At 45.8% G+C, this 21,240-nt stretch overlaps 1 protein-coding gene across 1 annotated transcript in view; it reads left to right on the top strand.

Moving 5' to 3' along the window:
• Positions 1-4,875: 4,875 nt before the first annotated feature.
• Positions 4,876-21,240, top strand: part of GYS2 (glycogen synthase 2) — a 39,248-nt gene continuing 22,883 nt past the window's right edge. The window contains exons 1-4 of the mRNA XM_009899593.2: positions 4,876-5,289; positions 14,514-14,695; positions 18,066-18,257; positions 18,722-18,907. Of these exons, the coding sequence (XP_009897895.1) occupies positions 5,169-5,289; positions 14,514-14,695; positions 18,066-18,257; positions 18,722-18,907 (681 nt within the window). The 5' untranslated portion in view covers positions 4,876-5,168. The remainder of the gene's footprint in view (positions 5,290-14,513; positions 14,696-18,065; positions 18,258-18,721; positions 18,908-21,240) is intronic.

The following is a 21,240-nucleotide window of genomic DNA, read 5'->3' as shown; positions in this document are numbered from 1 at the left end:
CAATCCCACTCTGAGTCTATAGAGATATTTCTGTTAGTGATCATGAGACTCAACAGCACAGGATCTTTTGTGCCTATACATTAAACAACCAGGGAGCTACTGAGGATCATAGAATACCAGGTTGGAAGAGACTTCAGGGATCATCTGGTCCAACATTCTAGGTTGCAATGACATGGCCCAGCAGCCTGTCAAGCTGAGTCTTAAGAATGACCAGTGTAGGGGACTCCACTGCTTCCCTGGGAGATGATTCCACTGTCTGACAATTCTCATGGGGGGGAAAGTGTTTCTGTTACAGAGAAAGTGAACACCAATAAAGCAGGGTACTGAATTAATAAAGAAAAAAACATTGGTTTGCATGGTGAGTTGGTACAAAAAGTGCTCCTGGGGAGATGATCTTCTGGAGGAAAAAATCATCAGAAATCTGAACAGTGCCAAAATGGCCTTGTGAGAATGGGGGATTGGTTCAAAATTGTTACCTAGGTCTGAGGTTCTCAGGTTAGGGCATTTTGAGAGTTTTACAAATAGGCTTTTCAAATTATTTTTTTGCATTCACTTGAATGTTTGTAAGCCTTCTGCAAGTGTGTTAATTACACAATAAGCTTTATTAGGAATCTTATGCAATCTTGCATCTTTATTGCAGTTGCATGGCTGTATAATACTTTCTGTATGTGTGCTTAACACTAGCCTGCTGCTGTAACTTGGAGTCCATCCATAGCAGACTCTTTTATCAACCATATCAATTCCTTAATAACTATATTGCCATTGAGCTTTATCTCTACAAGATACCTGTGGTTTTTTTGCTGAATATAACAGACCTGACTATCTTGTGTTTTGTACAGCCCATGGATACATGAACTTTGTGCTTGTTTTAGCCCACAAAAGGCAATCCACGCGTGGGTTTTAACCACATTCATTTGTATCAAGAGGTACTTTCCTCACTCCTTGGTCTAACAGAAATCATTGTGATGCTGGGGGGTAGAGCAGCACAGCCAGGAAGGAGCAGCACAGCAGAATGCTTTGGCAAGCACTGAGGACAATTTGCTTGACTCACATGAGGTGAGACCAGCAATGTTATTTTAATTGCTGTGAGGACCTAGACCCTCTTACATTTGCAGGTATAAATAATTACAGGCTACATAACAGAAAGACTACCCTGAAAATGTCACAGGAGACAGCAGAGTGGTGTGGCTGTTCCAGAGGATCGGAACTCCTTATGCAGAGTTGGTCCCAGCCTTGGTTCAAAGAACGGTTTGTGGAAGAAACCTCCAAAGGTCATCTAGTCCAACTCCTTGCAGTCAGCAGGGACATCCTCCACTAGATCAGCTTGATCAGAGCTTTGTTTTATTTTATTAAGGATCCTGTGTTGTTCAGCCTGAGGCAAGGACTTTTTATTCCTGATGGAAATCACCCCTTTTGCTGGTTGCTTTGTGACTCTTTTTTTCCATGGGCTTCATAAAACTAAGGGTTATCATGAACCAAGATTTAGTGAGAAGGATAAACCAAACTTTTGGTCAAAGCACACAATCACCAAATGTTACGGGTTTGAAGGGGCCTCCAAAGATCATCCAGTCCAACATCCCTGCTGGAGCAGCATCACTTAGAGTAAGTCACACAGGAACACATCCATGTGGGTTTGGAGTGTCTCCAGAGAAGGAGACTCCACAACCTCCCTGGGCAGCCTGCTCCAGGGCTCTGGCACCCTCACAGGGAAAAACTCTCTCCTTTTGTTCCCATGGAACCTCCTCTGCGCCAGCTTGCACCCATTGCCCCTTGTCCTATCATTGGACATCCCTGAGCAGAGCCTGGCTCCATCCTCCCCCCACTACCCTGCACATCTTGATCAACATGAATGAGGTTACCTCTCAGGCTCCTCTGCTCCAAGCTCAAGAGCCCCAGCTCCCTCAGCTTTTCCTCACCAGGGAGATGTTCCACTGCCTTCAGCATCTTTGTGGCTCCATGCAAGACTCTCTCAAGCAGTTCCCTGAGGTTCTTGTTGAAGTGTGGGGCCTAGAACTGGACACAGTGCTGCAGATGAACAATAAAGACCTTGGAGAATTCATACTAAGCCCATGAGTGCCACCAACTGCTCTATTTCTGCAGAAGGGTGTGTGTACCTCAGTAATTGCTACAAACTGTTTTGGCTTCCTTCTGTAAAATTTGACTCAATGTGTATGAATCTTTTTAACGTTTCTCTTCTGCTTTTTGTTAACATGGGCAAACCTTGAAGGCAGAGCTCTATTTAGAACAAGCCACACCTAGACAGTTCTGTCATCACAAACTCCCACACACTGAGGTGGTTCTTCCCCTAACGCATGCTGCCTCACGTGCAGCCAGGGAGGCTGAAGCTGATTTTCCAACTGAAAAGCTAGTCTGAAGTGGTTCTTCACTGTGCTGAGGTAACACATGTCTGGCTGAAAACTTTTTGACTTTGAGGGTGCCAGAGCCCTGGAGCAGGCTGCCCAGAGAGGTTGTGGAGTCTCCCTCTCTGGAGATATTCCAAACACACCTGGATGCGTTCCTGTGTGATCTGCTCTAGCTGATGCTGCTCTGAAGGGAGGTTGGAGTGGATGATCTTTGGAGGCCCCTTCAAACCCCTCACGTTCAGTGATGGTGTGATTTGATCAAAAGGTTGGTTTATCCTTCTCAGTAAATCTTGGTTCATGATTATCTGGCATGACTACTAGAGGTCCAAGCCACACCTAGACAGTTCTGTCATCACAAACTCCCACACACTGAGGTGGTCCTTCCCCTAACGCATGCTGCCTCACGTGCAGCCAGGGAGGCTGAAGCTGATTTTCCAACTGAAAAGCTAGTCTGAAGTGGTTCTTCACTGTGCTGAGGTAACACATGTCTGGCTGAACTGAATCACTTTGAAAACTTTTTGACTTTGAGGGTGCCAGAGCCCTGGAGCAGGCTGCCCAGAGAGGTTGTGGAGTCTCCCTCTCTGGAGATATTCCAAACACACCTGGATGTGTTCCTGTGTGATCTGCTCTAGCTGATGCTGCTCTGGAGTGGATGATCTTTGGAGGCCCCTTCCAACCCCTCACGTTCAGTGATTGTGTGATTTGATCAAAAGGTTGGTTCATCCCTCTCAGTAAATCTTGGTTCATGATTATCTGGCATGACCCATGCACGGGCGAACCCATCTGGTTTCCCTCTGGGAAGCTGCAGCTCGCACTAGTTACTGAAACCTAAAGGGAGCGGGTGCGAGCTCCCCCGGTGGAGGTCGCATTTTTGCTGACAAAACGCTCGTCCGTGGCGCCTGACACAAGCGCAGCGCCCCAGCGCCTTTCCCGCCGGTGGCACACGGCGGCGCCCTGCCTGCCCTCATGCTAGCAGGGCCAGCGGCCCGCGGGCGTGGCGCGGCCTGACCGCTGTGAGGCGCCGCCCGCCGGCGCCGCGGGATGGCAGCAGAGGGCCGGGTGGAATCCCTCCGCGCTGCGTTCTGGGCCCTGGGGCCGTCGGCCGCAGCTAGCGAGGCCGGCTGGGACAAACCGCTCCTCCTGGGTCGTCTAAAGCGACGCTTTTTGCGGTGTATGCCTCGAAACAGGGCACCCAACTCTCTCTGTGAAGAACTTTCTCCTCACCTCCAGCCTAAACTTCCCCTGGTGCAGCTTGAGACTGTGTCCTCTTGTTCTGGTGCTGGTTGCCTGGGGGAAGAGACCAACCTCCACCTGGCTACAACCTCCCTTCAGGTAGTTGTAGAGAGCAATAAGGTCTCCCCTGAGCCTCCTCTTCTCCAGGCTAAACAACCCCAGCTCCCTCAGCCTCTCCTCGTAGGGCTTGTGCTTGAGAGGTGTCAGTGCAGGAGTCAGTCTTTTGGGGCACAGCTATATTGTGTTACGTCCTAAGGGATTTTCATGCAGATGGGCTGCCTGTCTTCTAGACCAGTCACCTTGAACTTGTTTTGTCTTAAGTGAGCTCAAAAACCTTTCCCTCTGTGTTGCTATATAGCCCCTACCTGCTGGTTCAGTGTTACTCTCCACAGTGCCAGAGATGCCCTGGATCTCACCTGGAGATTTGCTCACTGCTGAACTGCAGGTTTTGGGCAGGCTGTGCTCTAAGCTCAGAATCGGATTCAACTTACAGAGCTGTCCCAGAGGCACTGGCACAGACGTGTAAGCACATAAGCATCTTCCAAGCAGGTGACTGCCTATGAGGCTTTGAGGACCTCTGGTTTCCATTTAGGAACTGACATCTCTGCAGATGCACCTGCCACACTTGGAGCATCCCAGCTCTGTGCTGGAGCAAGACAGGGGAGCACTGTTCCCTGAAATAGTATTCACTGCCTTCCCTCAGCAGAGGACATGGATCCAGGAACCAGAAAAGCACAGTAGCATAGAAAAAGACAAAATAGGTAGAAAATCAGGGACCAGGACTGCAAGTAGGGCCAGAGTGTGTCAAAGTAGGGATAGAGCCTTTGTAGCTCTGACTGTAAAAGCTGTCAGGGTTGGAGGCCTGCTCAAGAGCAGAATGAAGCCAGCAGCTTGCACAGAACCCTAGAAACACAGCTGGAGTTAATTGCAGAAGAAAGGTGTAAGGTAAAAGTAGTGCTTACAGACTGGGGAGCTGAACAAGAACAGGTGACAGCATTTAACCCAACAAGTAATCTGAGAGACATGCAGAATGAGCCTCCTAACCCAGTCAGCAGGTGGCCAGCAGACAGAGTGGGTGTTAATGGGAGGGTGGATCTTGAGGGGAGGACTCAGGGGCAGAACTCAAATCAGGTGGTGAACTCAGTGTCCTCCTCCCTGCTGGAGTTTGCTCAGGGAAGTACTGAATTGACAATCAAGTTCCAGTTATCCCTGAGGTGGTAGATACCGAATGCTGTGGCTGAAGAGCTGAAACCATTTTTTTTCTCTAAGAGGGAAAAAAGAAAAAAAGAGCAAGTCCTGGCCCCAAAACAGTCAAGACCTTTCTCAGATCAGCCTTAAATTCTTACCCCTACCAGCAGCTGTTTCTCAAGCTCTGAGGATTTTGCTGAGCCAATTTAATGCTGGTGGTCAGACAGTTTAAACCCATTAGCTCCCAGCTATCTGAATAATTTTCTCCTTGGAGTCCTGCACAGCAGCAGACTGCTCTAACCAGAACTGCAGAGAACTGCCACAGTAACTGGACATTTGCTAGCTGTTGTAGCCTGCGTGGTGAGCATTCAAGGGCTGAAGAAAATGCCACTGGCTAGATCACTGTCCATGACTTCTCTTAACGGGCTTCCTCAGTGGGAGGACGAAGACCTACCCGTGGAGGATTTGTTGCTCTTTGAAGTTTCTTGGGAAGTTACCAACAAAGGTTTGTACAACGCTCTTAGGAATTAGTATTGCTGCTTTCACAGGAGGCGTGAAGGGCTTGGACAAGAAAGGCATCAAAGGGAGGCTGGGGGAAAGCAGGCTGCGGAGCTGCCGTGCTGGAGGGAGTGCCTGTGGCATCCGTGTGCAATCCTGCGTGCATCTGCCGGTGCTTGTGTGGGGTGAGCATGTCCTCAGGATGGCTGTGTGTCTTTGCATGGTGCACCACTGGGGTAGGTTGTTTAAACGTCAGTGTTGTGCCCCTGTGTGCAGATGTATGAATATTGAAGATGTGGCTTTGGACCTGCTAATATTTCACCTTCCATGCAAATTCACTTGGGAATACAGCACATGAAAATGAGCTGTAAACTAGACATCAGATTCAGAGCAGTTGAGTGGTCTCTGTCTACCTTCTAGAGCAGTGTGGAGAAGAGGCCACATTTAAAAGAGGTATAAATAAACACAGCTGCACTGAAACAACTGAGCAAAAACCAGATGTCAATGACCAGCAGTCTTTATACCAGCTTTTGAAAGCCTTTTGGACTGGTCTTTGCAAACAGGAGCAATGCCAGACAGGGACTTCATTCTTTGTGCTTGTGTACACATTGAATGTGTGTTCAGTGCATGCAGCCTGTCAGGCAAAGTGCATGCTGCTCATTGTGCAAAGATCCTCTGCCTCCATTTCTAATTCAGTCAGCAGATCATCCCCTTTCAGCTAGCTGTTGTTCAAGGGGGAACAGGCCTTGTTTTCATCAGAAAAGTGAGGTAGTGTGAGTAAATAATTGACCTCATGTGTCCTGGCACATTTAGTCAGGAGAAGGGGATCTGGAATACAGTAAGATTTTAACTCTAGAGGGCAAATGTGTGTGAGAGGAACAGATAGTGCAAGGGATTTTATCCCTATGGTGAAACTGGAATTACTGTTCTGTGGTAACTCTTGGTATGGAATCTCCCCTGCAGTGCAATTTCGCATTGGTCATTTAAAGTTGGTGAGAACTATGAGTACCCTTGAGGAGTACAAAGTAGCTTTTGCACCTCGGATCACAGGGGGTTTATTTTTCAGTAACTTCAGTTAAGCTGTTTGAGTCAATTTACTGCTGTCAGAACTTGGAGCACAAAGCATTTACATTTGCAGTGTCCGTGCTAAGTAAACCAGCAAGCAGGTGGCAGCAGAGATCGAGGAAATTCGGGTGTCCTCATAATCACAGAACTTTAGGGGTTGGACCGGCTCTCAAAAGATCGCCAAGTCCAACTCCTCTGCCACAGCAGGATCACCTAGGGTAGGTCACATAGAAATGCCTCCAGGCAGGTTTGGAATGTGTCCAGAGAAGGAGATTCCACAGCCCCCCTGAGCAGCCTGCTCCAGGGCTCTGGCACCCTCACAGGAAAAAGTTTCTCCTAACGTTCCCATCAAACCTCCTCTGCTCCAGCTTGCACCCATCGCCCCTTGTCCTAGCATTGGACATCACTGAGCAGAGCCTGGCTCCATTCTCCTGACACTGCCCTTCACATCTTGATAAACATGAGTGAGGTCACCCCTCAGGCTCCTCTGCTCCAAGCTCAAGAGCCCCAGCTCCCTCAGCCTTTCCTCAGCAGGGAGATGTTCCACTGCCTTCAGCATCTTTGTGGCTCCATGCTGGACTCTCAAATAGTTCCTTGAGGTCCTTCTTGAGCTGAAGGCCCCAGAAATGGACACAATGTTCCAGATGTGGCCTCACCAGAGCAGAGGGGCAGGAGAACCTCTCTTGATGTACTCACCACACCCCTTCTAATCCACCCCAGGGTGCCCTTGGCCTTCTTGGCCACAAGAGCACATTGCTGGCTCATGGGCATCCTTCTGTCCACCCGGACCTCCAGGTCCCTTTCCCTTTCACTGCTCTCTAGCAAACAGGTCAGTCCCCAGTTTATAATGGTACATGGGGCACTGAAGTGAAATCTAGACACAGCTAAAAGGTATTAATCTCCCCTTTTTTGAGAGGATTAATGACTATTTATTCAGTTGATTTTTAAAAGAAAGTGCTGTTAATTACACCACTTCCCAAACCCATAAGATTCAAGCAAGGCTGACTGAATTATTGATTGCAAACAACTTTTTCAGCAGAATGGGAATCTCTCTGCAAAGTTTCCTTTTACCAACCATGACTGGAAACATTCTGTGCTTTTTTTTCCTGGTACCTTGATACCAAACTTTTGGGGTTTGATGGCTTTTAAATATTTTCTGGGCAACTGAGTGTCTGACTCACATGGTGAGGTTCTGTACCCTGGTGACCTAACTTTTATGAACAGTTGGAAAATGCTAGGGCACTGTATTCCTTAGGAGAGAGGAGCCAACAGAATACAGAGGGGTGGTCACCACAGAAGCTACCTAGGCTTAGGAAATACATACAGTAGAAGTTGCTATCCCACCTCCTTCAGCAGAAGGAAGAACTAATTGACTAGGCCAACCCCACATAGATTTACTACTACTGCATGATTTAATGTTTTAATTCTAAACAGAATTTTAGAGGTTGGAAGCCACCTCCAAAGATCATCCAGTCCAACCCCCTGCTAGAGCAGTATCACCTAGAGCAGGTCACACAGGACTGCTGCTGTATATGTTCCTGTGATAGAGCAGAAGATAAGCATTAGCTGGGTTTGTTGCCTGAAAAGCAAATCTTGAATATTTAATGTGAAGATTTTTCTTCCTTTCTGGCAATCCAAAGGAGTGTCAGAGTAGTTCAGCCTGTAGTTGGTTTGCACTGCCAAAGTGGTGTAAAGCTGCTGCTGTCTACAGGAGAGAGCTTGAGTCATTATGTTAACTCTGTGCACATCACTAGTTGCTTGGCTATGGGCATGTTTCCTCCTTCCATCTTCTTAGTGGTTCCTCCATTTCTCTTTGGCAGTGTCCATAAGGCTGAATGTCTTCCTCACAGTGAGAACATGCTACCAAAGCTAGCCTCACTCACAACTGTAAACAGTCTTGTTTATAGGTCCTGGTCCTGAACTGTTTTCTGAACCTCTTAACTGTACTCTCCTTCAGAGCTTGGGCCCTGCAAATCAGAGCACATTTGATTACACCTAGTGTGAGAGGATCTTCATCTGCTGGGCTGCCCATGGAGAGCAAGCACTCACTAGGATTTCCCTGGTGGTGCTGGTTGGTACTGAGGCATAAGATGCAACTGTAGGGAAGGACAGGTTCAGCTGTCTGAATTCAGGGCTCAGAGATCTACAAATATCTGTTATTTCCAGAGTCTCATCACTTATTTCTCTGCAGCTGTCACAATGGAGCTGTCTCTCCCTTTTTTTTTTAAGTCTAGGTCATTTAATAAATGCACTAAAAAGGCAGAGCTTTCTACTTCTCCATGTTATATTCTCTCTCCTGGCTACAGCCTGTGCTAACTGCAGCCTCTGACACATGTATTGGAAAGCACCAACATCTTGGTTGCTCTTCTTTCTCCTCTTTTCTGTCTGGTGCAAGCCAAGATAAAGTAGCTAAAAGAGAGAATGAGAAAGGGAAAAAAAGGCTCATTTGCCAGTGTGGCCTTCCCTCTCCCTCCCTCCAACTCATGTGAAAAGGAACCTGCCACCTAAACCAAGCACAGCATTGAAATCATCTTGTATTGAAAGGCTTCTGCTGAAGAAATTAGAAAGGTGTAGTTTATTGTGCATGGCTTTCCTTTCTTTATTTCCCTCCTCACTCATGATCAAGACCCATACTGTGAAACTGAGTTACTGTGTTTCTGTGGCAGAAGGAGAAAAGAGCAGGCAGGGACAGACCCCAGTGCACTGCAGTGCCACACAATCTTGTGATAATCATGGGGAAGCCCAGTGTTTTTCATGCTTCCCCTTCACTCCTGGCCACAATGCTCTGGTAAAGCCAGGTCTGGTCCTATCTCTCTGCAGAAGATTGGTTTTCTTTCCTCCACAGCATGAAGACCACAAAAAACTTCAAGTACAGGAGCACAAACCAAGTGGCTGCAAGCTATGTAGAAGCTGTCTCTGAAACCCCACAGATGGAAATTATCAAAAGCAAGCAGCCAAAGGCCATGGCAGCAGCCCTGGACATTTCCCAACATGAAAATGGCTCTGTCCTCTTAAACCCCTTTTAAATGCTTGCCCACTGAATAGTGGAAGTGTTTCATCTGGGTAGAGGGGTCACATCTAATTCTGTAAGTTAGAATAACAGTTAGCTGTAATTGTGTGTGTGGGGGGGGGGGGGTGGTTCTGATACATTGAGAAGAGCTGAGAATGTTCTAGATCTGATGTGTGCTCTATAACAATGTCTTTACAATGATCCCAGTAATATTTAGATTAGTATTTTCTGCTGTACAACTAACAGCTTTTAGAGAGAGAATAGAAGAATGCTTAAAAATGCTGGGCAGGCAGCCAGCTTGTGTCATCATTCAGCTGTGAACAGATTAGCTCAAGAGTCACTGGTAGATGGATCCTAAATATTTGCTTCCATCCCTATTGGACTGAAGACTGCTTAAAGCCAAACCTTGGTTCAGCTCACCCTGAAGCAGCAGAGCTGTGTGCACAATTTCTCTGGTGGAAATCCAGGCTCTTGGAAATTCAACCCTGAATCCGCTGAAGTCAGCAGGAGCAGTCTTTTACCTTTCTCTGTGTTAAACATCTTGTCATGGTGGAAGTTCCTTGGCAGAAAGTGAATGCTGTCATCTGTGACACACCTGAGCTAACACACTTTGGGGAGTGGGGATGAGCTGGCATCAGCTTGGCATAGGCACAGCATCAAAGCTCTGTGCATTTGAGAGCGGGGTGGCAGAACGACGTCAAATCAATCTCCAGTGAAATCGGGGATGATGTACACAGAAATAGCTTCTGCATTGTGGACATCTGTCAGAAATTTCAGTGTTTCAGTATTATTTCAGAATGTCTTTGGGATGCCAGAATTTCACAGAATTTAGAGAACTTCTCTCTCCTGATGAGTCTTGGCCACCAACACAGCCAGAAATTACATGAAACTCGTGTGCTATCCAAAGATGCTGGGGGGGAGGGGTTTCACCTGAAGCATTTTGCAAGCTTATTCTAAAAATTGTTCCAAAATACCTCAACAAGCAATCAAGCAAGCAATAGAATGCAGGCCAAACATTAAAGAAAAGTTTAAAATGCAAGTACCATTTTACTACATCTATAAATCAGAGTCATACTCTGAGGGGAGGAGGTGAAAAGTGTAACTAGCAGCTGTGGAGGAGAAGTCAATTTGAATCCTGAACCTGGGGTCTTGCTGCTCTCTTGGGTTCCATGGCAGACAGATTCATAGAATGCTTTAGGCTGGAAGGGATTTAAGGATCATCTAGTTCCAACCCACCTGCCATGGGCAGGGACACCTTCCAGTAGCCAGGTTGCTGAAGGCTTAATCTTAAACACCTCCAGGGAGGGGACATCCACAACCTCCCAGGGCATACACAACTTCCCTGGGCAACCTGTTCCAGTGTCTCCCCACCCTCACTGGAAAGAATTTCTTCCTATTCTCCAGTCTTGATCTCCCCTCTTCCAGCTCAAAGCACTAGAAGGCCTTCTAAGAAGTCCATCTGCAGCCTTCGTGTAGGTCCCTTACAGATACTGGAAGGCTGCTCTAAGTTCTCCCTGGAGCCTTCTCTTCTCTGGTCTGAACAGCCCCAATGCTTTATTATCCTCAATAATCCTATGATATCAAAGGACTGTTCTTGATTTACAGACCTTTTATTAACTAGTTCTGATGCCTATCCTGGTGGGCTCTAATTGCTGCTTGGATTTTAAATACACAACAGAAATAATGCACCAGGAGTTCAGCTGAGGAAAGGGGGGAAAAAAAAGGGTTGGAGTGATGCAGATAACTCCTTCAGACAAATTCATTGTGGTAATGTATTTGCAAACATTCAAACCCCTTAAAAATAATTCTGTGGAATGTTTTCTGAGAAACTATTTTGGTTTCATCTTCCTTTTTTTTTTTTTTTAAGAGAGAGATCACTACAAAAAAGCCAAACTTCTCTTAAATGAAGACATTTCTTTTAAGCATTTGGGTTTTCCTTTTCCACACCACATTATTTTTCTTGGGGGAAAAATAAAAAGGAGAAGAATGGAAAGAAAAATCAAGAAGGAAAACAATTGTATGTTGATTTCCTTTAGAGCTTGATTTTTCCCTCCAGTCTGGTGAAAAAAAAGCTTAAACAGCATTTTAAAAGGAAATAATAGAAATAATTTTTCTCTACAGGGGTTTTTTTAAAACAAAGCTTAAAACTTCCCATTTCACAAAGCATTTTTGTGGAGAGGGAAAAACTCAAGCCTAGCCCTGCATTTTACTGCTAATTCTCCACGTTTGTGACAATCTGAACCAATTCTCTGGGTCTGGTCTCTCCTTTTTCTACATCAGTTCCCTGTTTTGTCTTTCCTTTGTTTGTTTTAAAACATGTTTCAAAGTACAAAACTTCAGAGGCTGCATACAGAAGCTTGCAACATCATGAGATGTTGGTACATCCTTGTTGTTTGTAAAGGTTTTCTGTTTATAATATGTCCTTGCAACATCATACTAGTGTTGTTGTTATTCTGTTAGGCCCCAAGGGGATCTATGAACTCTTATTCTGTTACTTAGTAGGGGATGTAGTGCATTGGCTCCTGGCACAGGTATTTCCATAGAGTTAAAAGAAAGTGAGCAGATATAAGCTGTCTCTTCACAGAGTCACAGAATGTTAAGGGTTGGAAGGGACCTCCAAAGATTATCCAGTCCAAACTCCCTGCCAGAGCACACAGGAACACTTTCACATGGCTTTGCAATGTCTCCAGAGAAATAGACTCCACCACCTCTCTGGGCAGACTGCTCCAGGGCTCTGGCACCCTCACAGGGAAAAATTTTCTGCTTATGTTTCTGTGGAGCCTCCTTTGCTCCAGCTTGCACGCATTGCCCCCTGTCCTATCATTGGACATGACTGAGCAGAGCCTGGCTCATCCTCCCCACACTGCCCTTCACATCTTTATCAACTTGAATGAGGTCACCCCTCAGACTGTTCTGCTGCAAGCTCAAGAGCCCCAGCTCCCTCAGCCTTTCCTCAGCAGGGAGATATTCCATTGCCTTCAGCATCTTTATGGCTCTGTGCTGGACTCTTTCAAACAGTTTCCTGAGATGCTTCTTGAAAGCTTAATGATACTTGATGTGTTCCTTGAATTTGCTGTGGATAATTCATTATTCTAGATGTTCCTCTGCTCTTCTCAAGAGGTCTTTTTTTAAGTTATGCCCTACACTTCCCACATGCATAGTTTCACTTGCAGCTTCTCTCCCCTGTCAATTAAAGCTTATGCACAGACATGTTTTGTGACTTCTATTTCCACAATAGGAGAGAAGACAAAAGCTTTCAACCAGGTAACCCAGAGCTTTTATGACAGCTATAGAGTTGGTTTGGTTGGAAAAGACCTCCAAGATCATCAAGCTATCTTCAGAAGAGTTTTCAGTCTGCAAAGCATACTCTTTTATTTTCATCCTAAGTACTTTTCCTTGTGTTTCATGCAAATCATTGCCCTGAAATGTTCTTTACCTTGCTGTGCATCAAATTATGATGGCAGAGCACAGCATACCCTCCCCTCTTTCCCTCAGAACAGGCCTTCCATACATCTTTGGTAGAGCACACTTCATTCCACACAGTGATCCTAAGCAAAGCCTTGTGAAAAGAAGTACTCAGCTGTTGGCTATACAAAACACAGGTCCAGGCTCTACCCAGCTACTGAGCTGCAGCTTTCTTATTACTTTTTACTCTGCTCTGGTGAGACCTCACTGGAGTGCTGTGTCCAGCTCTGGAGCCCTCAACACAGGAAGGACATGGACCTGGTGGAGAGGGTCCAGAGGAGGGCCACAAAAATGATCAGGGAGCTGGAGCACCTCTGCTGTGAGGACAGGCTGAGGGAGCTGGGGCTGTTCAGCCTGGAGAAAAGAGGGCTCTAGGCAGACCTAATAGCAGCCTTCCAGTAGCTGAAGGGGCTACAAGAAGGCTGCAAAGGGACTGTTTCCAAAGGCCTGCAGAGATAGGACAAGGGGCAATGGTTTGAAATGAGAGAAGAGCAGATTTAGATTGGATTTTAGGAACAAGTGCTGCACCATGAGGCTGCTGGAACACTGCAACAGGTTGTCTAGGGAGGTGGCTGAGGCCCCATCCCTGAAGATATTGAAGGTCAGGCTGAAAAATGCTCTGCACAAGCTGCTCTAGTGGAGGATGTGCCTGCTGATGGAATGGGCCTGGACTCCAGTCACCTAATCATCTTCATGGCCCTCCTCTGGACCTGCTCCATCAGGTCCATGTCCTTCCTGTGTTGAGGGCTCCAGAGCTGGATGCAGCACTGCAGGCGAGATCTCACCAGAGTGGAGTAAAGTGGCAGAATCGCCTCTCTGGTCCTGCCAGCCACACTGCTTTTGATGCAGCCCAGGATGCCACTGGCCTTCTAGGCTGTGAGTGCCCATTGCTGTGTTTAAAAATACACAAGATTTTGGTGGAAGGTGCTGCAGGCATTTATATGGGCAGTGTAGGCTCCATTCATTGCAACTTCATCACCTGTTTAGAATGGTAAAGGAACAGACACCCTTTGCTTTGAGGATAGTGGTCCAAATCCGTTTTTATAGTCAGTAGTCAATGAAATCCATCAGTCCCTCACCTCCCCTCAGTGATTTGTGTAAAACAAGCTGGGAGTGCCAGCTTAATTCTCACCACATATATTTCCACATCATGAAATGTGTGTTTGAAAATGGTCATTGCTGCAATAACAAAGCAGAAGGCTCTGCTTGGGATGCACTAGAATCCAGATGAGGCATGGGAGAGTGGAAGCAGGAGCCCCAGGGTTTGAATCCCACAATTTGAGTGGAAAGATTTTGCAATCCAAAAAGAGAATAACACAAGAATAAAACAATATATTGGCTAAACATTGGTGGTGTGACACAGAACACCTAGAAGATGGTTTTTGAAATCACAGACTAGGTAAAAGTAACAGTTTGGGATCTCCATTTGAGATTGGAGGAGAAGTTCAGGGAAGGTAAATGCAGTCACCCAGGAGTAAGTAAAACACAGCCTGCTTTGGAGTTGCATACTCCACAACTGAGCCACAAAGCTCTGATCCATTTCAGAGCCTGGCCTTGTATTCATTTGATAGAGCCTGGGTTTCACTTCAAATCTGAATATCTGAAATGATTTACTTAGAGACTTATCTGACCCAGAGCTCTGTGGCCTGTTCCCCTGTCTACATTTTGTTCTTTGTGATCTTCTTTTGCAGTGGGAGGCATTTACACTGTGATCCAGACAAAGGCCAAAACTACAGCAGATGAATGGGGTGAAAACTATTTTCTCATTGGTCCCTATTTTGAGCATAATGTGAAGACTCAGGTGGAAGCATGTGAGCCTCCAAACCCTGCAGTTAAGAAGGCAATGGATACCATGAAAAGCCAAGGGTGTCAGGTAAATCAGATGTGTTACTGCTTCCCAGGGCAACAAAGCTGACTCTGAGGAGATTAGAGTTTTGGTTAATGCTCTTGCCAGCGTGATTCCACTTGACACAGCAAACCTGGTCAATGTCACAATGGGAAAGGCTCAGAATCCACTGTTGGAACAGCAGAGTCAATTCATTAAAGGTTATTTTTGAGGAAGAACTGGTTTATCCAATTACAGGTTTTAACAGTAATTAATCTGCAAGGCTGCTTAATTGGATTAATGACTTATTTATCTAGTCTCTAAATACAGTGAGATTTCAGTAGATATAATATGACCTAACTTTGAATGAACTCTTACATTTGGTGTGTTTGTGCTGGAGAGAAGAGTGTTCCACTAGCTCACAAATTTTCTTGTGTAGCTTTATATTGAGTTGAAAAGCAGTAAGGGACAAGCCACAGGGACAAAGGATCTGCTTGCTCAGATCAATGCAACCAGATACCTCTTCCCTAGGAAGAGAGGCTACACCACAGCACAAGGAATGAATTTACATGTTTCCTAGACAACTTTAAACCAGTGTTTTCTGTGTCAAACTTCATAGACTTTTTTGTGGCTCAGTTTCTCCAACAATTAAAGGTGAACTGCTGAAAGGAGTAGAATCTGCTGTGTCAGTGAACGACCTACTAAGCTGCACATAGTTGCAGCCTTGAGGACAACTGATTACCAGAAAATGGTGGAGGGTAACACAGGGTAAATCTGACCTTCTTCCTTGAAAGTCCCCATCAGAGATGTAGAATTCACCTTCACTAATTCAGCACTGAGAATTCACTTTCACTAATTCAGCATTGAGTCCTTCAGAGGTGCTAGTTTGCAGAAGGAGGAATTGTCTGCTTATGATGTGTGCTGAATTGATGTGAGAAGCATTGAGAGGCAGCAGCAAGGAAGCATTTACACAAGGTTCTGTTGCTGAGGGGCAAGACACACTTTAGGGCAGAAATTCATGAAGTTCTTGGCCTGTCACCTGCTGTGGCACTGGCAATGTGTTATCTCCCTTCATAGCAGCAGTTCTGCTGTCATTAGGATCCAGTGTCCCACTGCGTGTTATGTAGAAGTGCATTGTTGGATGTCTGTGTGCCACAGCCTGGGAGAGTGCTGGGGACACTAACTTCAAGTGATGCTTGCATTATCCAAGCTGAGGTGCATGCTAAAAGGTCTAATCTGACTGCTGCTTTGTTTTTCTAATCAGATTTTCATAAGTGACTGACAGTTTTCCACCTTGCTTACAAAGAGATGTCTCTGCCAGCCAGGTAGCATGCTCTTGTTTGGGAAACAGCTAAAAAGGCCTGTGGGGCAGGTTAGTTGCAGTGCTATACACACGTACTTCGTGCTGCTCCAGCAGTGCATTCAATTTCACCAGCCTAACAAGTGCCCTGTGCTGCTGGAGTGTTCATGTAGAGCAGCAAAGCTGGGTACGTCAAGTCTGGCTTTGATCTGCCATAATGACGTTCCACTGCCCCAGAGCTGTGCTGATCCTATTAACGTTTATGCCTGGGTTTTGCTTATGCATCACAATGCATCCCTTGAAGCCAGGGGACCCAGGAATGCCTTCTCAAGTGAGAAGCTTTCCTTGCCACAACCTGACTCCATATTTAGATGAAGTCTGGGTTCACATCATCTCCCTGCTTTTTAACTTCGTTCTCCTGAATACAAAACCTGCATGGCCTGAAATAAGCTCACAAGAAGCTGACTCTCCTTCACAGACACACACACAGAGTCACACAGAGTGTATAGGGTTGAAAGGGACTGCAAAGCTCATCTTGCCCAATCTCCCTGCAGTCAGCAGAGACACCTCCAACTAGATCAGGTTGCTCAGGGCTCCTGAATGTCTCCAGGGATGGGGGCATCTACCACATCTCTGGGCAACCTGTTCCAGTGTCTGTCGTCCCTCATAGTAAAGAAATTCCTTTAGATGTCTAATCCAAGTCTTGGGTTTAACACTGCTAATGGGTGGGCACTTCAGTTGTCTCCTAAGACACTTCACAGACAGGATGGCCAGAGCTGCTCTTGCACAGCATTGGCCACCCTGGAGGAATCACCCAGTTCCAGCTGACCATGCCAGCTTCCTGCGCATTGAACCAAACATACCATTAGTATAACATTTACTAAAATCTTCTCATGGGAGAAGAGGGCAAGAGGCACTTTAGACCATCACAGCAGAGAAAGAGCAGGAGACTCAAATTAAAAGCTCCCTAAAATTCAGACTTGGATTTAGTCCTCTTACTATGGACATATGGGGGGGTGTGTGAATAAATAACGTTGCAACAAAATCTAAAGTCTTTAAAACAAAATCATAAAATCACAGAATGGTTTGGGTTCAAAGGGACCTCCAAAGGTCATCCAGTCCAACCCCCCTGCAGGCAGCAGAGACATACTCAGCTAGATCAGGTTGCTCAGTGCTTTGTCCAGCCTGACCTTGAATATTTCCAGGGATTTAGCTCAACTCCCTCCCTGGGCAACCTGTTGCAGTGTTCCAGCACCCCCATGGATTGTATGTTGTTCCTAACATGCAATCTAAATCTGCTCTTTCATTTCAAACCATTGTCCGTTGTCCTATCACTGCAGGCCTCTGCAACCTCCTTGTAGCCCCCTTCAGGTACTGGAAGACTGTTATTAGGTCTGCCTGGAGCCTTCTCTTCTCCAGGCTGAACAGCCCCAGCTCCCTCAGCCTGTCCTCATAGCAGAGGTGCTCCAGTCCCCTCATCTTCATGGCCCTCTTCTGGACCTGCTCCATCAGGTCCATGTCCTTCCTGTGTTGAGGGCTCTACACCTGGACACAGCACTGCAGTTCAGGTCTCCCCAAGCAGAGCAGAGCTGCAGAATCACCTCTCTGCATCTCTGGCCACATTGCTTTTGATGCAGCCCAGGCTGCCATTGGTCTTCTGGGCTGCAAGTGCCCATTGCTGGCTCCTGTCCAGCTTCTCATCCACCAGCACTCCAAAGTCCTTTTCTGCAGGGCTGCTCTCATCATCCCCAGCCTGGACTGATATCTAGGATTGCCCTGACCTAGGTGCAAGACCTTGCACTTTGCTTTATTGAACCTCATGAGCTTCTCCTCAGCACACCTCTCCAGCGTGTCCAGATCACATCAGCACATCATACTTATCAACTGCATCACTCAGCACTCAAATGTTCCTAAAAGATTGCAGTTTCTTTTCCCCCCTGCCTTTGGTCCAGGATTATTCCATGCATTTTGAAAGGAAAACCACAGGTCCTGTGTCTGTAAGACTATGACCACGTGGTGCTGATGTCAAACGCTTAGTGTCTGCTGGATGTGCACATTTCTGCTGACTGGCCTTTACATTCACTCTGGTATTTTCTGCTTTCTTCCTCTTTCCCACAGGTCTTCTTTGGAAGATGGTTGATAGAGGGCAGCCCATATGTCATACTGTTCGATATAGGATCAGCAGCTTGGAATCTGGACAGGTGGAAAGGTGAATTTTGGGATGTGAGCAACATAGGGATCCCTTTTCATGACCGTGAAGCCAACGATGCTGTGATTTTTGGATCACTAACAGCCTGGTTTTTAAAAGAGGTACAGATTTTCAATCTAGAAATTTGATCTGCCTCAGGTATAAACCTCCTTATAAACACAGATTTCAAACTAGAGAGTAGGAGCAACATTCCAAAGCTTTTTGCTCTGCTGACAAGGCTGAGGTATGAAAATTTCTGCAGGATCATCTGTCCATCATAGGTGTTCCCAATTTACTTACTCAAACCAGCTTCCACAGTGGAAGAGCAAGTTAAAAGAAGGAATACTAGAGCTTCCCAACAGTCTAGGCAGGATACTGTTCTGAGGCAATAGCCTCACACAGCTCTTGGGCTAAGAATTAGAGCTGGTGGGAATCAAGACCCATGACCACTGAAAACACTGTGCGGCTTTGTCATATGAAAGCAAGCAAGCACACAGGAGCCAGTATGAGATACAGAGGTTTCTGGGACTGGGATGATTGATGGGATAATGTGTATCTCATGTGTGTTCTTTCTGACTATTTTCAGCTTTCCTGTCAGTTTGATGACAAGCCCAACATAATTGCCCACTTCCACGAGTGGCAGGCAGGAGTGGGTTTAATACTGTCTCGATCTCAGAAACTTCCTGTTGCCACCATTTTTACTACCCATGCCACTCTGCTTGGGAGATACTTATGTGCAGCCAGTATAGATTTTTACAACAATCTTGACCAGGTAAGAGACATTTTTCTTATTCCTCCTCTTTTTTTCCCAGCTAATCAGCTCCTGGCTCCTTTTCTGTTTACTGGGCCACACTATATATCATATATTCCATCTTGTGTGATCACATATGGTTGACCCACAGCTGACTGAAAGGTTATCAGTTCCAGAGCACAAGAAATTATATTTGTAAGACCATAAAGTGTTTAGGAATGAGCACCTTTATGTCATCTGAGAGGTGTTAAAGCTCAGTGGAATCTAGAATTACTTTCAGAACCTTCAGTGAACTTTCTTGTACCACATTCACACTGCAGAGTACTGAAACTCATTCAGCCTCCAGCCAAGTCAGTGCCTTAATCCAGTCCACTAATATTGCAGCAGTATGGGATAGCCAACAGAGATTCTTAACCTTCTTTTCAATGGCTTGGGGTACTTCTTAACAGCAAGGGGAGAGTTACAGGCCCAGACATCACTGCAAGCCAAGTGTCCTTAAGAATCTTACTCTTCATGTTCAGGAAAGGCATCCATTGCTTGAGTTGATTGCTATGGTGTGGTAGCAAGAGTAACCGGTGAATGAAAACCTATTCAGCTGCAGTCATTTGACATTTCAGATGCAACCTCATAATGCTCTTTCTTAATGGAAGGCAGTAAGATAGCAAAGTCTTCAGAATCTAAGTCTTCAGAGACTATTCTTGTTGCTCTCTTCTAGTAGTAAACTCTTAAGGTCAAACAAATATGTCCTATGAAGAAGATTCTTGAAGGGTTCCTAATGCTCAATCTTTGGATTTTTAGGGCATGTTAATTCTCTCTCACCCCAAAGTAGAATAGCTGGGTTTCCTGTTTCAATACTACTGCAAAATACTACTGCATAATTAAAATTGGCTTAATTCTCATTTCATGGTTAGAACACAATTTCCACCAGCTTTAAGCACAGCAACTGAGGCAGATAGGAAAGATGCAACTGCAGTATATGCTGTGCCAGGTAACACAGGAAAATGGTTGCAGTGCAAAAGGAAAGGATGTGGCCTAATTGTGCCTAGAGACAATCAGGCATGTGCAGATCCTGCAGAGAAAAGAGAAAACCTCATGTTCTCTTTTCTAATCCCCAGCACAAACCACAAAAAGCTGGCTTAAAACACCTGCTAGAGAGAACTCATCCCTCTGAGGCCAAGGGCTTTTCTGCAGTGTTGGAGGATTTAACTAAGGGATCCACAGGCAAAACCACGGCATGATAGTTTGATGACTGAGTAGAGATCAGTCCTGACATCTTCACAGTCTTTTCTCTCTCTTCTTTCACAGTGCCCAGGGTATGTGTGACCAAAGTGTTGTTCCTCACTTTAGTATTTCCTGTTAGCCCTGACACTGTAATGCTCTCTGTCCTCCACTGCCCACCAGCCCTGACTGCTCTGCCCACGTATGCACACATGTACATGAGCCCACACAGTGTGGCAGTCTTCCACTTCCCTGTTAAACCACCCCTGTAGATAAGCAGGAGACATGTAGATAAGGGAGACATGAGATGAGTTGAAAGATCTCTTTTAAAAATATATAGGATTAAGGAGCTTTTCTTTCTTTCTCTGGATCCCACAGTGGAAAATACCACTTTAATTCACCTTCCTAGCAAAAGCTCAATAGGTGCCACTGAGGTCAGTAGCTTTAGACCACAGAAGACCTTGTCCTAAGTCCCAAACTGAAGTGAACATCAATATCAATAATCAAGTAAAGGGTTACACAGTGCATGGTGGCTGATACTTTCTCTAGCACCATCCCCTGTCAGGTGATAAAACTGGAAGGGAAGGCTCCAAATGATCCTCTGATAGCCCTCACAAACACTGGACCTGTGCAAATGTGACCTTAAGCCTTACTCATTTTGTGGAGAAAAGGTAAGAATGACTGAGTGAAGGGTTGTCACACTGTGATGGTGATTCTTTATGAACTCCCTAAATCACATAGAGATCTGAACTGGAGGCTACCAAAACTCTCTGTTTTGTGACCTGAGGGCACGTGTCAGCCTGTAAGCTATAAAAGGACCTTTTCTGGGGAACTGAAAAACCTAGCAGATTAGAGCTGTAGATTGCTGCAAGATCAGAGGGTGCACAACAGATGTAAAACTGTAATGTTGTCTGACTCCTCACCTCTTCCTAAACCATCTGCTCTTTGCCTTAGAGACAGGGTCCTGGTTCTTATACATCATTGCTCTGTGAGGTTAAACAATTCTTACATCCTGTAGTCTTAACTCAGTTCACCTGAACTGGGAGAAATTTAGCTGCCTCTGTTTCAGTGAAAACCTGGGCATTAAACCCTTAACAGTCTGCACAGGTGCATGCTGAACACTGGAATTAACACTG

The sequence above is a fragment of the Dryobates pubescens genome, chromosome 15 (assembly GCF_014839835.1).
Source record: "Dryobates pubescens isolate bDryPub1 chromosome 15, bDryPub1.pri, whole genome shotgun sequence".
In the NCBI taxonomy this organism is placed as follows: domain Eukaryota; kingdom Metazoa; phylum Chordata; class Aves; order Piciformes; family Picidae; genus Dryobates; species Dryobates pubescens.
The sequence above is the reverse complement of the archived record's forward strand: the minus strand, read 5'-3'. Positions and strand labels throughout refer to the sequence as shown.